Consider the following 14,800-nt stretch of genomic DNA (forward strand, 5'->3'; position numbering starts at 1 on the left):
ACAAGCTTTGATATTGAATCCAGCAGATAAGAAAATAAAAGAGGCAATTAATTTACTGCGAGGGCAATTTAATATGTTAATGGAAGATCAGGTTGCAACTAATTTGCAATACGCTAAACGTAATACTTTTTGCAATGCTAACAAGCCAGGGAGGTGGTTAGCATATTTGTTAAGGAAAAAACAAAAGTCATGGACTATAGAGAAAATAGAATATAAAGGTAAAGAGGTTTATCAGCAGAATATGATTAAAAAAGCATTTTTAGAATTTTATACGAGGTTGTATGCTAGTGATAAGATTCAAAGTATAGATATAGATAGATACTTACAGAAAGAGAATATTCCTATAATTACAAAAGAGCAAAGGGAGGGTTTAAATCAGCCAATAACTTCTGAGGAGATTATGTTTGCAGTTAAGCAGTTGAAAGTGGGTAAAGCCCCTGGGATGGATGGTTTGACAGCTGCCTATTATAAACACTTGCAGTTAGAAATGGTGGGACCACTCAAAGAATTATTTACTAACATACAATCTGGAGGAGATGTACCTCCATCTTGGAGGACAGCTTTTATCTCTCTGATTCCAAAGGAGGAGCAAGACCACACCCAGCCAAAAAATTATAGGCCTATATCACTTTTAAATACAGATTACAAGATTTTTGCTAAAATACTAGCAAATAGATTAATGACAGTCATGCAACAAATGATTCATAATGATCAAACTGGTTTTATAAATGGTAGACAAATGAAGAGTAATGTAAGGCAAGTTGTTAACCTATTAGAGTATTTGGGGAAGAACAACCAAATCCCTGCGGTGCTAATATTTCTTGATGCGGAGAAAGCATTTGATCGATTGAATTGGCATTTTTTATTGAAAATAATAGAAAAGATGCAGTTTGGAGAATATTTTACACAATCTATTAAGGCAATATATCAAAAACAAACAGCGCAAATAATAATTAATGGTAGTTTAACAGATACCTTTAATATAGAAAAAGGAACAAGACAAGGATGTCCCTTGTCTCCACTATTGTTTATCTTGACTTCGGAATTTTTGTTAAGTAAGATACGTGGGTTGGATAAAATAAATGGAATTAAAATTAGGCAGTATGACTACAGATTATGAGCATTCGCAGACGACTTGGTTGTTACTTTAACCCAACCATTACAGTCGGTTGTAGGTTTAATGGATATAATTAAGCAATATGGACAAGTATCTGGATTTAAAATAAATGTGGGGAAAATGAAGATAATAACTAAAAACATGACTACAAATCAAAAAGATGAATTAGAAAGACTAACAGGATTTGAAATAGTAAAAAAAGTTAAGTATTTAGGGGTTTATATTATGACATCAAATGCGAAATTATTTAAGCATAATTATGATCCGTTGTGGCAAACAATACAGAGAGAGATGGAAAACTGGAAAAAATTACAATTATCTTTGTTAGGAAGAATAGCGGCAGTAAAAATGAATGTTTTGCCTAAGTTTTTGTTTCTTTTTCAAATGATACCAATACTTAAAACAGATGAAAATTTGAAGATATGGCAGAAGGGTATTAATAATTTTGTCTGGGCAGGGAAGAGACCGAGAATAAAACAAAAAATAATGCAGGATATACGTGAAAGAGGAGGTCTCAAAATGCCCAATTTAAGATTATATTATGAGGCAGCTGCTCTGTCAGCAATTAGTGACTGGATGAATTTAACAGAAGAAAGAATATTGAATATTGAGGGATATGATTTGGTTTACGGTTGGCATGCTTATTTATTATATGATAAGAAAGTGGATAAGGCTTTTAAAAGTCACATATTAAGGAATGCTTTATTGCGTGTCTGGAAAAAGTATCAGTATAAATTAAACTATAAGTTACCAATGTGGGCAATACCCAGACACGCGATAGAGAATATAAGAGAATATAAGTGTAGAGCAAAAACAAGATGTGATTACTTATAAAGAGCTTCTTAATAAGGAAGGAGGTATATTTCAACTAAAATCTTTGAATCAATTAAGAGAAGAAAAGATAATTCAAACATGGTTTCAGTATGGACAGCTGCAAGCTAGATGGAGAGAAGATCAGAAAATTGGTATCTTGCAAACTGAGGAGAACTTGGTAAAACAAATTAGAGACCAAAGTCAAATGCATATAAAAAGGCTGTATAATGTATTGGTAGAAATAGATTCAGAAACAGAGCTAGTTAAGGACTGTATGATAAAATGGGCACAAAATATTGAAGAACCAATAATGATGGAAACGTGAGAAAAAATATGGGTTAGAAATGTAAAGTTTACGCAAGCCCAAAATTTAAGAGAAAATTTTTATAAAATGTTTTATAGATGGCATTTAGATCCTAAAAAACTAGCCTGTATGTATCCAAGTTGGCAACCTAAGTGCTGGAGATGTGAATGTGATGATGCCACGTATTATCATATATGGTGGACATGTAAAAAAATTAAGGCATTTTGGATAAAAATATGGTGGATTATCCAAAACATTCTCAAAAAGAAGATAAAATTTACTCCACAGTTCTCTTTGTTAGGTATAATTACAGAATGTACGGTCATAGAGACCAAATTGATTTTAAATTTAATAACAGCAGCCAGACTTTTGGTGGCGCAGTATTGGAAGAAGGAAGATTTACCTACTATTGAAGAATGAACATTAAAAGTAGTGAATTTAGCAGAGATGGCAAAAATTTCGGCATACTTGAAGGACCATTCAAATGAAAGATATATATTGGAATGGAGAAGATGGATTGACTATATTCAAAACAAATATCGGACTAAAAAGTTTCAAATAGCCTATGAATGAAACCAACATTTTCCTTTTGAATTATGTTTTGTTAATTGAAAGGGGAGTTAAAGAGCAAGAGGGAGTTTGGAACTTATAGAAAGTTAGCATATTTTAGTTAATGTTTGTTAAATGTTATACCCTGTATTTGCTCTGGGAAGTCCGGGGTGGGTGGGTGTGGGGAGGGGGGTTGGAGGGGGGGATGAGGGAGGGGGAAAATTGTTGTAATACTTGATAAAACTTTTTAATAATAAAAAAAAAGAATCAGAATCTGAGTCCTGGATCATGTCAGGAGATACTATACCTTCCATCAAAAAGGCCGATGCCAACACATGAACCCAACCACAGTTGTGCAGGCATGGGTACCCCTATTCAGCAATTGAGCGTCAGACAAAATTGAAGATGTTGCATCTGAAATACAAGTGCAAAACTAAAAATTCAGAAATGCTCTGGCGGTATATCTTTTTTACCGACAACTGGTCCATACTTTTCTTGGAAGCACTGAAATATGCAGCACATAGGATTAATTACCTTGGCCTATAGGATAGGTTTAGGTAACCACAAAGGTACCCTGAAGAAGCTGCCCTGCACATAAAACAGGGAAAGCTAATGCTACCTGCTGTGCACAATCTACAGCATCTTCTACAGATGGTTGCTTTGATCTCTTAATGAAAGCTAGATTGATACTTAGTACAAGTACTTACAGTTGGATTTGAAAGGAAAGAACCTCTCCTTTTAGAAGCTTCACTGTAATTATTTGATGGAAACTTGGTGATTTGTAAAATAACTGTGGAGATGTCTGTGTATGGCAGTTTCCTTTTTTCCCTATTATTAGTTACACAGCTCTAAACGGTTAGCTTGTTTAATGAGTTTTTTCCTTTTCTTTCTGTCATTTGTTTACTTAGCTTTGTCTGTGTTGTCTTGTCATAAACAGTCTCTCCGTGCGCCTGGTTTTTGTGGCTGTCACTGCTAGCTGTGCTATTTGGCTGATACATCAGTTTGCTTATGAATCTCTCCTGTCTGCCAAGAATCTTACATGTCACCCACTTGCAAAAGCAATTGATTGCTTTTTGTAACAAGTATTTTGGCTTTTTGAGAGCAATCACCTTTCTCTTTTCAAGAGACAAACTCTTACGACACTTTTTTTTTTTGTTAGAAGTATTTGCTTGGCCCTGACATCTGTATGTTCTCTTCCCAGCATGTTTTTCACATCGTGTTTTGTCAGCTTTTACAGAAATGGTATTCAGCACCTCCATAGCGGGCTGGACACTTTATGAGACACCTTTCATAACAATTGTTTTGAACTAAAATCTTTATCTTTTCAGTAATAGGAACAGAGCCCTTTGTATGTTCCAAGATGTCAATTAATTTCCAAATTGACTGAGAGTGAAAATAAATGGAGTAATTTTCAGTTTCTTTGACGCTAAGTGTCACTAGGCATGGCCAGTTCTACTTTTAGAGAGAGTAAGGTGGCTGCCTCAGGCTGTTGATAGGGGCACCATAAAGGAACAATACAGAACTACTTATCTAATAAAATGCATTTTGATAGCAGTTGGAACCTTTTGCTGCTCTCCCCAAAGCAGAAGAATATTATAGAGTGACCGAGCCTGATATTTATTTAGAAAGAAGGTTGCCTGTGATGGTCTTGCATGACTTACTGTTTTGGCCTTCTTTCTTTCCTAATTGTCACCAATGAGTGCAGGATAATTCTGGATTAACCTACTCCCAATACTATGATCAGTAATGGCGCTAACTGACTAACTGATTTAATTACTTAGTTCATATGAACAAACTATATGAACCTTGGTAATTCCTTCCTTCCTTCCTTCCTCCCTCCCTCCCTCCCCTTCTAATGCACTTTCCCAAAGAGCATTCAAACAAATGTTTGGAGAAAAGGAGTTAAACTTGAAATGACAATGAAGAATTGCAAATCAATTGCCAACACCATTCCTCACAAAAATCAATAAATTTACTAGAGTAATCAATTAAAATTCTGTTCCATGTTCAATAACAGAAAGTGCTGAAGCTGAGCAACAACAAAAAAAGAAAGTTATTTCTCAAGCTATGCAAGATATATTCTGCTTCAGTATGGAGTGGTGGAGGAAGTTATACAGAAACTAGAAATATATTTTACAACTTTTCTATGTTTCAGTAACTGTGAACTGATTTATGAGGTTCCTCTCTATAGATTTCAAAAATAATAATTTATTTCATCTCCATATCAACAATCTTATTTTTTTTTAATGTACCGTAAACTAAACCTGGTAAAGAGAAGGGTATGTACCTGGAGAAACAAATTTATTATGTTTACATTCTGTATTTTCACACCTCTATTTATACCCGGCCAAGCAAAAGTTGATTAAATGAATCATATGCCTAACTCTGACTTATGTGTTTATCCTGGTTAAATTCTGTTTACTAAAATTTTGAAAAAAGAATGGCAAGGAATATTTTAAGATCTATACTGTACACATTGAGAGAAAAGGAATCTGAGAAATAATTTTATAAAAATATATAATTATTTCTCTGAATAGATTCCATTGCTGACACATTTAAAAACAGTTTGAGAGCCAGGTTGATGTAAGTGGTGAAGGTGCTGGCCTGGAAACCAGGAGACTGTGAGTTCTAGTCCTGCGCTAGGCATGAAAGTCTGGTGGGTGACTTGAGCCCAGTCACCCCATAGGATTTTTGCTGTGGGAAAAACAGGAGAAAGGAGTATTAGATATGTTTCCCCCCTTGAATTATGTATTAAAAAGGTGGGATAAAATAATAATAATAATAATAATAATAACAACAACAACAACAACAACAACTGGTGAAACCACAAAATGGACAAAGTAATAGAAAAATGAAGAAGAAAAAGTGCTGTAGGACTTTAGACTTCAAAGAGACAAGCACTTGCTACACAACACCCTAGACTTAACAATTATCAATAAGAAAAACAAAAAGTCTAGGTAAGTGTTATTGCAATCTCAAAACAACTGGAACACCACTTGAACACCATCAGTATTGACAAAACCACTATCAATCAATTGCAAAAGGCAGCTTTACTTAAACAGTTTATATCCTGCTAGATACCTTTAACGCCATTAAACATCAGTAGCTGCCTATTCCAAGACCTTGGGAAGGATTCGCTGGGCGAGTAAAAATGCCAAATCCAGTTTGAACATCTGGCTGACTGTGTGACCAACCATAATAATTAAATAAAATGCATTTTGAAGTTGTTTTTATAAATTGCTCAATAATATGACTGCATAGGACTTTAGATTTAAATGGTGCTTTAAAAGGCACATAATAGCAAATGTACCAAAGTGTGCATAATTTTTGATAATCACAACTCAAAATGCACTATTGTTCATGAACAAAACACTTTTGGCAGGCCACAAAAGACAGTCTCGGTGAAGAATTAAGGTAGTTTTGTATTAGAAGGAACCAGGACTTTCTAAAGATGGTTGGCCTTTTTTCTCTTTAGAATTTTTGACTGTAGTAATTTGACTCGTAGAATAAAGAAAGACATGAATTTTCCCAATGAGTTAAAAAGCAGTTGGATGAATGATCTGATACAATGCATGAAACTGATTTTAAAAGGGAAGAATAGAGCTGACAATGCTATGAACCACTTGCTATCATTGCTGGAGAAATCGAACAAAAGGATTAGATTCCAAACATTTACTGGATTTGTGATGTCTGGAACTTAGTTTCAAAGGATGAAAAAAAACCACTGAGCAACAGAAACACTAAGAGGATAAAGAACATATATGTATAACAAAAGTAACAGATGAATTATTTGTTAAAAATTAAGATTCTTAGAGCCTTCCTCTCCTTATGTACATTGAAATTGTTATATGGAGAAGAGGAGAAAAAGAGTGGGGAAAGATAAGATATTTCTTGTCCTCTTGGACCAGAAATTTTTTTTTTGATCTCTACAATAAATCATATTTACATTTTCACCAGAGTTTGGTGATGCTTAGTCTTTTTTGCATTCAAAGTCCTCAACTTTAACACAACTTTTTATTTCTTGTGGTCCATATTCTTATATGCAGAATTTCACTAAAAATGTGAATCAGTTGGTAAATTAATTTAAGCAAGATTGCTGCTTTAAAAATTTCTGGGGAAAAGGACGGAGAACGTAGTCATTTCTCTACAGGATTTGTTGATCTAAATCAGTATTTTTCAAACTTGGCAACTTTAAGGAGTGTCAACCTCAGCTCCCAGAATTCCTTAGCCAGCATGCAAGGCATCCTGAGTCACTTCTGAGAAAGCAATTTTTGAAACTGAATTTATAAATAAATAATATATTTGTTTTATAACTAAAACAAAGAAGCAGGATAACCATCTCACTACTTTAAAATTGCCAAAATTCCATGTATCTCCATTTGCTTTGCCAGCATCTTGGATTAATAAAATCCTCTATAAACCTTTTGTTTCATTGTAAATATTGCATTGGATAAACTGATAGTACTTTTTCTAACAAAAATAAATCTAGGTTGTCCAAACAAATGCTGTTCTTCCACTTACTATTCTATAGAAAGCATTAGGCACAATACAGATAGTTCCTTGACTTACAACCACAATTGGGACCAGAATTCCTGTTGCTAAACAAGGCAGTTGTTAAATGAGACATGATTTTTATGACCTTTTTTTTTGTCATGGCTGTTAAATGAACCATTGCAGTTATTAAGTGAATCACATGGTCATTTTGTCAATTCATCTTCCTCCAATTTACTTGGCTTCTTGGAAGCTGGCTGGGATGGTCACAAATGGAGATCGCGTGAACATGAATTGCTGTAACCATTGTTAAAAACACACTGGATGCCAAGAGCCTGAATTCTGGCTATGTGACAATGAGGATGCTGTGACAATGAGGATGCTGTCATAAACGCAAGATAAGTCCCTTTTTTCAGTGACATTGTAACTTTGAATAGTCACTGAACAATGGTTATAAGTCAAAGACTACTTATATAACTATTTTTTTTTTTTGCATTAAAAAGTAAAAGCCAACATAGGCTAATGGGAAAACTTGTGTTTTTACAGCATTGTTAACTTTGGCTACATATGATCCAGATATTATAGTGTGATTAGTGTCTGCATTTTGTGTCTTGTCCTTGAAGTAACTGACCTTTTTAATTGAAAGCAACTCTTGCCTTGCTCAAGGCATCTACTACTCCTAAGAATAGAATAGAATAGAATAGAATAGAATAGAATAGAATAGAATAGAATAGAATAGAATAGAACAGAACAGAACAGAATTCTTTATTGGCCAAGTGTAATTGGACACACAAGGAATTTGTCTTTGGTGCATATGCTCTCAGTGCACATAAAAGGAAAAAAAGAAAAAAGTCAGTCAATGCCCTTCTCTCTCTCTCTTTTTTTTAACTGAAGCTGTAGGTCTCCCAACAAAGAAAAAAAAAGTACAGTTAACAACAACAAAAAGTACGTCGTTTTCAAAGCCTTTCTTCTAAAGCTGAGCTCAGTCCGGGGTGGGCTTAAATTGCCTGCTCCTTAAACCAAAAACGAAAGAGGGGGGAAGGTTAAGGGGGAGGACGGAGACGTGGCCGAGCCTGGGATATCTGGGGGCCGAAACAGCGTAGGAGACAGAAAAGATCCCCCCCCTCGCATTTGAGTCATTTTCTTCTGTGAGGGACTGAGCCCGGGCGCCGTAAAACCTTCACCGAGGGAGCCCACCAGCAACTTTCTCTCGACTCTTCTTCATCCTTCGCGCCCGCGGTTCCGCGCGCCCCCCACTCCTCCCTTGGCGCGCGCTCGTCCCCTCTCCCCCCCCCCGCCACCTCGCAGCCCCGCGCCTCCTCATTGTCTTCCTGAGCGCGTCGGGCGATTAAAAAATAAATAAATAAATAAAAATTCCGGTGACTGGGGAAAAAAAAAAAATCTCTCCCGCAGCTACGTAAGCAATCCGACTGGAGCTGCCGTCGTCTCGCACCGCCTGGCGCGTTACCTCGAAGGAGCCCCCCCCACTCCTCCTCCTCCTCCTCTTCCTCCTGCTAGCGTAGAAAGAGCCCCCCTGCTGACGTGCGGGCTGGTGAGGTACCCGCTACGAAGACAAGTTGGGAAGGTACCAAATCTCTCTCACACTCTCTCCCCCACCTCCCCGCCCCGCCTCGGAGCAGCACCATGTCGCTTTCGCATTCCACCCCCGGCCGCTCTTCCAGCCCCTCTTCTGGGCTTCGGCGCCTGCCTTCCCTCCGGCTGTGAAAAGCGCAAAGCGCTTCGGGCGAGAGAGAGAGAGAGAAAGGAGAGAGGGAGACGCGAAACGCAACAAGCCCCCGTAACAACTCCTCGCCGCTTTCGACCTCAGGGAAGTCAGCCGTGTTGGCTGGCTCTCGCCGGCAAGTAGCCGGAGTGCGAGGACGTGTAATTTGGACCAAGGTGTTGTTGTTGTTGTCCGTCCGTCCGTCCGTCCCTCGCACCCCCATCCCGGTAGCAAAAGTGGCTTCTTACCGGGGCTCTTTCCAGCGATCTTTTTTCCCCCCTCGTCCGTTGCAAGCGGGAAGAGTCCCTTCCTTCCCGTGAGGTCTGGTGTCTGTCCGGGTTTGACTATGCTTACGGAGAGATGCCTGGGATTGCTCTACTGTGGCTTGTACCTCTGGGCATCTTTGTTTCTCTCTTTTTTGCAAGGTAAGTCCTGGGTTGTTTTGATAGCTGGGGCTATGGGAGAAAGCACACACACACACACACACACACACACACACACACACACACACACACACACATCACTGTGGGATCTTTTCTGATTTTCTTGGTGAGGGGTGTCTCCGGAGCCTTGTCTTTTGAAAGAAAGGATATCATTTATTCCCACAGGGTCTATTAAAAATGGGAACTTGTACTACAGATAACCCCTTTATTATTTTGATTTTTTTTTTGGTGCAGGAGATGTGTGTGTGTGTGTATGTGTATGTGTGTGTGTGCACAAATTAGAATAAAAGCTTGGAGGGGGAGAGGCGATTTCATGACAGTACTGTTAAAAAGTGCCACTTTTTCTTCTGGTTGGGTAACTTCTTTTGCGAACATACTCTCGTCAGCTATAAAAAAAAACGAGAAGCCTGCAACTGGCGGGAGAAAAAAAAATGCAATGTGAAATTCCTAACCCGAATATAACACATTTATCCTCAGATATGACAAGATAAATATAGGATTGATTTAAGAGCCAGTCGGGGATTGTCTCATTAGGTTTAAAGTACATACACCGGAAAGAAAGAGAATTACCTGCTTCAGTATTTGTCCTGTTATCTTTTACTTTACTATAAGTCAGGAATTAATTGAAAAGAGAATTCTGTTAGACAGTGGAAAGAAGCTTGACTCACTCTAGCTGGCATAGTATTATTTACTTTTATACATTTGTCTCATGCCAGTGATCCGAATAGGTTTGGGCTTAATTTTAGAAGATGGACCAGGATGATACGAATATAGTAGATATAATGAACCAGCACATGCAATCTAGTCCTTTATAGCTACAGTATAATATGAAATTGTTCAAGGATGATGTAGTTCAGCTGACAAAAACCAAGAGAACAGAAATCCAGATAAATGTTTTTAAAAATGGGGAAAGACCCCAACAAATATAATAGTAGAGCACAATATAACATTTTCAGGAGCTTCCTATCCTCAATAAAAATATATAACAATGTCAATACAAAGAGTAAAATCCCAATAGATCAAATCAAATCAACTTGATTTGACTTGTATGAAAAGAAAAATCTGAACTGATGTACCTTCATTTAAGGATTGGACATAAGTTACCCTTTCTTATTTTTACTCTGTTCTTTATCTATAAAACAAGCAAATGTTAATTTGCAAGGTTATTGTAGGAAGAAATACTACAAAACATGTAAAATGCTTACTAGTATAAATGACTATTTATCATACTAAATAGAATTTTAACATTCCTGTTCTTGTCCCTAAATCTGATTGACAAGTATTTTAATTATAAATACTTGGATATACATGGTCTTATTTTAATATTACTATCAAGCAGAGGATTTCCCATATATACCCTCAAGATGATAAAAACAGAGAAGAAAAAGTGCTTGACAGTTCATAAGATTCCCTTCCAGTCTTGCTTCTTACTTTAAAAAAATAAACCATTAAGTTACATATAATAAAGCTAAACGTATAATTAAAAAATGTTCTAGGACTCAGATGAATTTAACATTGCAATGCTATAGATGTACACTTAGAAGTGTGTTTAATTGGGCAAGCTCAAGTAAGTCTATAGTTTGAGGGTGCAGATGGAGAGTTGTAATCTAATATATACCGTATATGGGATCACCAACTCTTTTACTACCATAATATCTTTGACTCTAAAAGGCCAAATATTTGTGCAGATATCGTCTTCTGTGTTGGATTACTTGATGGGCCTAGTATAGTCCTGGAATGAAGAACTTCTGTTATCTTGCTGGTGGCCTCCCATTGACAGGCCAAAATGCTAGATATAGTAGGGAATAGTTTTCCCCCCCATAGAATGAGTGAAATGATTAGACTTAAAGTTGTAGCCCAAGCATCTTATAGCTGATTTCCACTAGAGTCCTTAAGCATGTGAAATGCCTAAAGACTAGGCTAGCTGTTGGTATTCATGGCTCCATCTGGACGTTCTGAGGAGGCTTTCCCCACTAAAACTAGTACAACAGTTGAGACCCTCATTAAAGTTGGAGATCTTTGCTATAGTTACAAATGTCTTCATTACTTTTGATTGGATTACTGCAATGTGTTGCCCTTGAAGATAACTTTGAAACTGCAACTAGTTCAGAATGCAGGAGCCCACATGCTGACTGGTGAGAATCAGTCCAGTATTATAACACCTACTGTATATTGGGGATACCGCACTGGCCTTTATTAGGATAGGTACTGTCCAAAGTGCTGCATTTAAAGCTCTACTTGGGCAAAGAGAAACTACTCCTTCCGTAGTGATTCTGACTGGTTTGCTTCTGTTCTGCTCAGGGGTGAATATTATAGGTTATTTTAGGTCTGGTGGTTAAAGGAGACCAAGGTGCAAAGCCATATTTATCTATCATCACTTTCATTCCCTGGAATAAGTTTCTTGCCTCTGAAAACTGGAGGGTTATCTTTAACAACAATAACCCCTAACTCCCTTCTATCTTAAAAAAAAACCCACAACAATTCAAATTTGGCTTTTCAGATAAGGTTTTCATGACCAACATCCAGCTCCTGCTTTCCACTTTTGCTGGCTGCATGTGATGTTTTAATTTGAAATGCACATGTTTACATCAGGTTGAATGGGGTCTAGTAAATCTTATTGTTTGCTTTGTAAATTGCCAAGAGTGTTTGTAATAGAACTCTTAATAGTATGCAACTTTTGAGAAATAAATATGTAAATAAATAATCTGGATTATTTGAAACATGTTAGCCTAATCAAAGTATATTCAGATGATTAATCTGCTTTTGAGATTAATTCTGTAATTCTAAATAACTATAGCATTCTTGAATGTGTGAATGGGTGAAAAGGACATTGTGTATCCCACATCCTTTCTTCTTTTCAGTCTGACTAACTTCAGAAAAGTAGGATCATGAGTGGGGAAGATGAAGGCCATCATGTCTTTCGATTCTGTGGATCAAACATAGTGCTGTGTACTTGGTTTCCTTTTCATAAGATTGGTGGGGGGGGGAATGGTTGCTCGGTGCTGTCAGCATCAACAGCTGTAGTCATTTGTTTAAGGCATGTCCCTGATTTTAATAAGTTATTTCCATTACAGTGGTTCAATCAATTGCATGTGGACAGTGCAATACTACTTACAGGGATCTAAACAGGTTTATGAAAGCTTAGGTCCTGGAACTACATGTATATGATTGAACAGCGTATCACTTCTATAACCTATTCTGATAGAAATGAAGTAGTAATGCGTATTAGCTAGCATAAGTATACATTACAATAGAAGTAAAGGTCAATGGTCTTGTTAAGGTGTATTATAGATTTCCCATTTTGAATAGCGTAAAATTGTGTTTTCTACCCCATTAGTAATGCCTCTTGGTCTGTCTCTGGTCTCTTGCTTTTTTGGAACTTATATAGAAGCAACCTCTTTGCAGGGGTCAAGACCAGCACCTACAAAATTTGGGATTAGTGCCCATAAACAATTGAGGTGCCCACTGAACTCAGCTGAGATTTTAACACTATCACTGTTTTGATGTTTTTCTAAACTCAGGAATGCAAAATGACAGATTAAGAGTTGCAAAGGAGGTAGTGTAGTATTTATTTCAGAGTAAAGTCTGTATGCAGTACCTATTATACAACATTTAATATACAATATAAACAATATAAATAAATAGTAAAATACATATTAATATGTAATATTAATTTGGCCAGGTGTTTAATGGTTAAGTTAAAGTGAAAATCTCCATTAGAGATTTTGGCACAATCCTAACTCATCACTATGTCAAATAAGTTAGTTGCATAGTCCCCAACTTTTGCTTTTTTTAAGCTTCATGAATGGAGTCCTATATAATGATTCTGTGACTTTTGTCATGTAACTTTACTGCATTTGAGCTGTCTGCTGAGAAACAGTTCACTGCAGATCCTAACTACACTGTTTTTGATGGCAAATGGAGCTCCTTATTTAACCAATGCAACTGTGGGAAGCAAAAAGCCAAGAGATTAAGGAAGAAATATATGGCAATAGTCATAAATACCTTGTCTGTCACGTCTTCAAAGATGGAAGCATCTAAAAAACACTGCTCTGCAGGGAATACAATTGAAGCACATCTTCACAGTCCAGTACCAATATAGGACATGTAGAGTTAATACTGGTTGTGACAATGAATGTTTGAAGATTAGTATTTCTGTCCAGCAGGAATCATAAAGTGACACAATACTTTAAAAGTGTCTTTATAGCAGCACACTAAATTAGGTCAGAGTTGTGCAACTTGTGACCTGTCAAGCTGAACGGTTCCCATTTGTTGTGTTATCCCACATACTTAACCATTCCTCAGCTTCTGTAGTCCCAGCAAGGCCATAACAATAGAAGGCTTAGAAAGATCAGGAGGGTTAACATAGATAACTGGAGGGTCCATAAATTCTGCAAGTTGGATTTGAACTGTGTGGGAGATGGCTGAAACCCTGTCATGAGAGGCTCTGAAGGACTGTTGAGTGAAACAGTACAGCTAACAAGGTCAGGTGAACAAGGTCTGATGAAAAGATGGGGTGGGGAAACAATTTCCTTCCATGATAAATGAATGAATGGCAAGTTATTGTTACACAATGCCTTTTCCTCTGTGTGTGTTTTTTTTAATGCTGTGCTTCTATTTGGGATAGAGCATAGATAAAAGATTAATTAATGTGACATCTTCTCTACTGTGTCAGCAGCAATCTGTCAGCGTAGCAACTGGGACTGTGATTCGCTCTTTCATTTGTTGAGAGCGAATTTTATAAAATCTGCTCCAGGCCGTAATGTGGCAAATTAATTTAAAGAACATATATCCTTAAATATAAAATCAGTGGCATTTCCAACAGCTGCATCTCAACCTGCTGCCTGCTGGTTGAACTGAGTCACAGAATTACAAGCCAGCAGTAACGGTATGAAAAAGGAAATTCTGGCAAATGTATCACATGCAAGGGCTCCCTCTTTTTGTGATGCCTTATCTATATAGATAATCATCGACTTACAATTGCCATTGGGACCGGAATTCTCATTGCTAAGTAATGAGGTTGTTAAACAAGATGTCATGACACTGCATCACTTAGTGACACAGTACCAGTACTCCCCATTGCTGTCATTAACTGAGAATCACATATTGTTAAGCTCCAATCCAAAACATTCCAGACTTGATCCCACCCAGCCCCAAGCTTCAGGAAGGTAAGGGATTGCTTCTAACTTCTCTTCAACTGCCTATATCTTCCTCTATGTCTGCACTTCGGGGCACCCTTTGGGCCATTAATATCAGACCAACAATTGAGTAAACAATACCCCAATCAAGGAACTGCCAAATGAGCCAACATGAAACAGCCCAATCAAAGAATCTCTTAAGACCATCCCCACCAACGCTGA

General features: G+C 37.2%; 2 protein-coding genes across 2 annotated transcripts in view; one reads left to right on the forward strand and one right to left on the reverse strand.

The window, feature by feature from the left end:
* Positions 1–9,382, reverse strand: part of CHRNA6 (cholinergic receptor nicotinic alpha 6 subunit) — a 63,899-nt gene extending 54,517 nt beyond the window's left edge. The window contains exon 1 of the mRNA XM_034410699.3: positions 9,246–9,382. The gene's annotated coding sequence lies outside the window, so the exon portion shown is untranslated. The remainder of the gene's footprint in view (positions 1–9,245) is intronic.
* The window catches only part of LOC117661647 (neuronal acetylcholine receptor subunit alpha-7-like), a 98,202-nt gene continuing 91,813 nt past the window's right edge, over positions 8,412–14,800 (forward strand). Inside the window, exon 1 of the mRNA XM_034410697.3 lies at positions 8,412–9,422. Coding sequence (XP_034266588.1) covers positions 9,344–9,422 — 79 coding nt within the window. The 5' untranslated portion in view covers positions 8,412–9,343. The remainder of the gene's footprint in view (positions 9,423–14,800) is intronic.

Source organism: Pantherophis guttatus, chromosome 2 (assembly GCF_059756535.1).
Source record: "Pantherophis guttatus breed Tessera chromosome 2, ASM5975653v1, whole genome shotgun sequence".
Taxonomy (NCBI): domain Eukaryota; kingdom Metazoa; phylum Chordata; class Lepidosauria; order Squamata; family Colubridae; genus Pantherophis; species Pantherophis guttatus.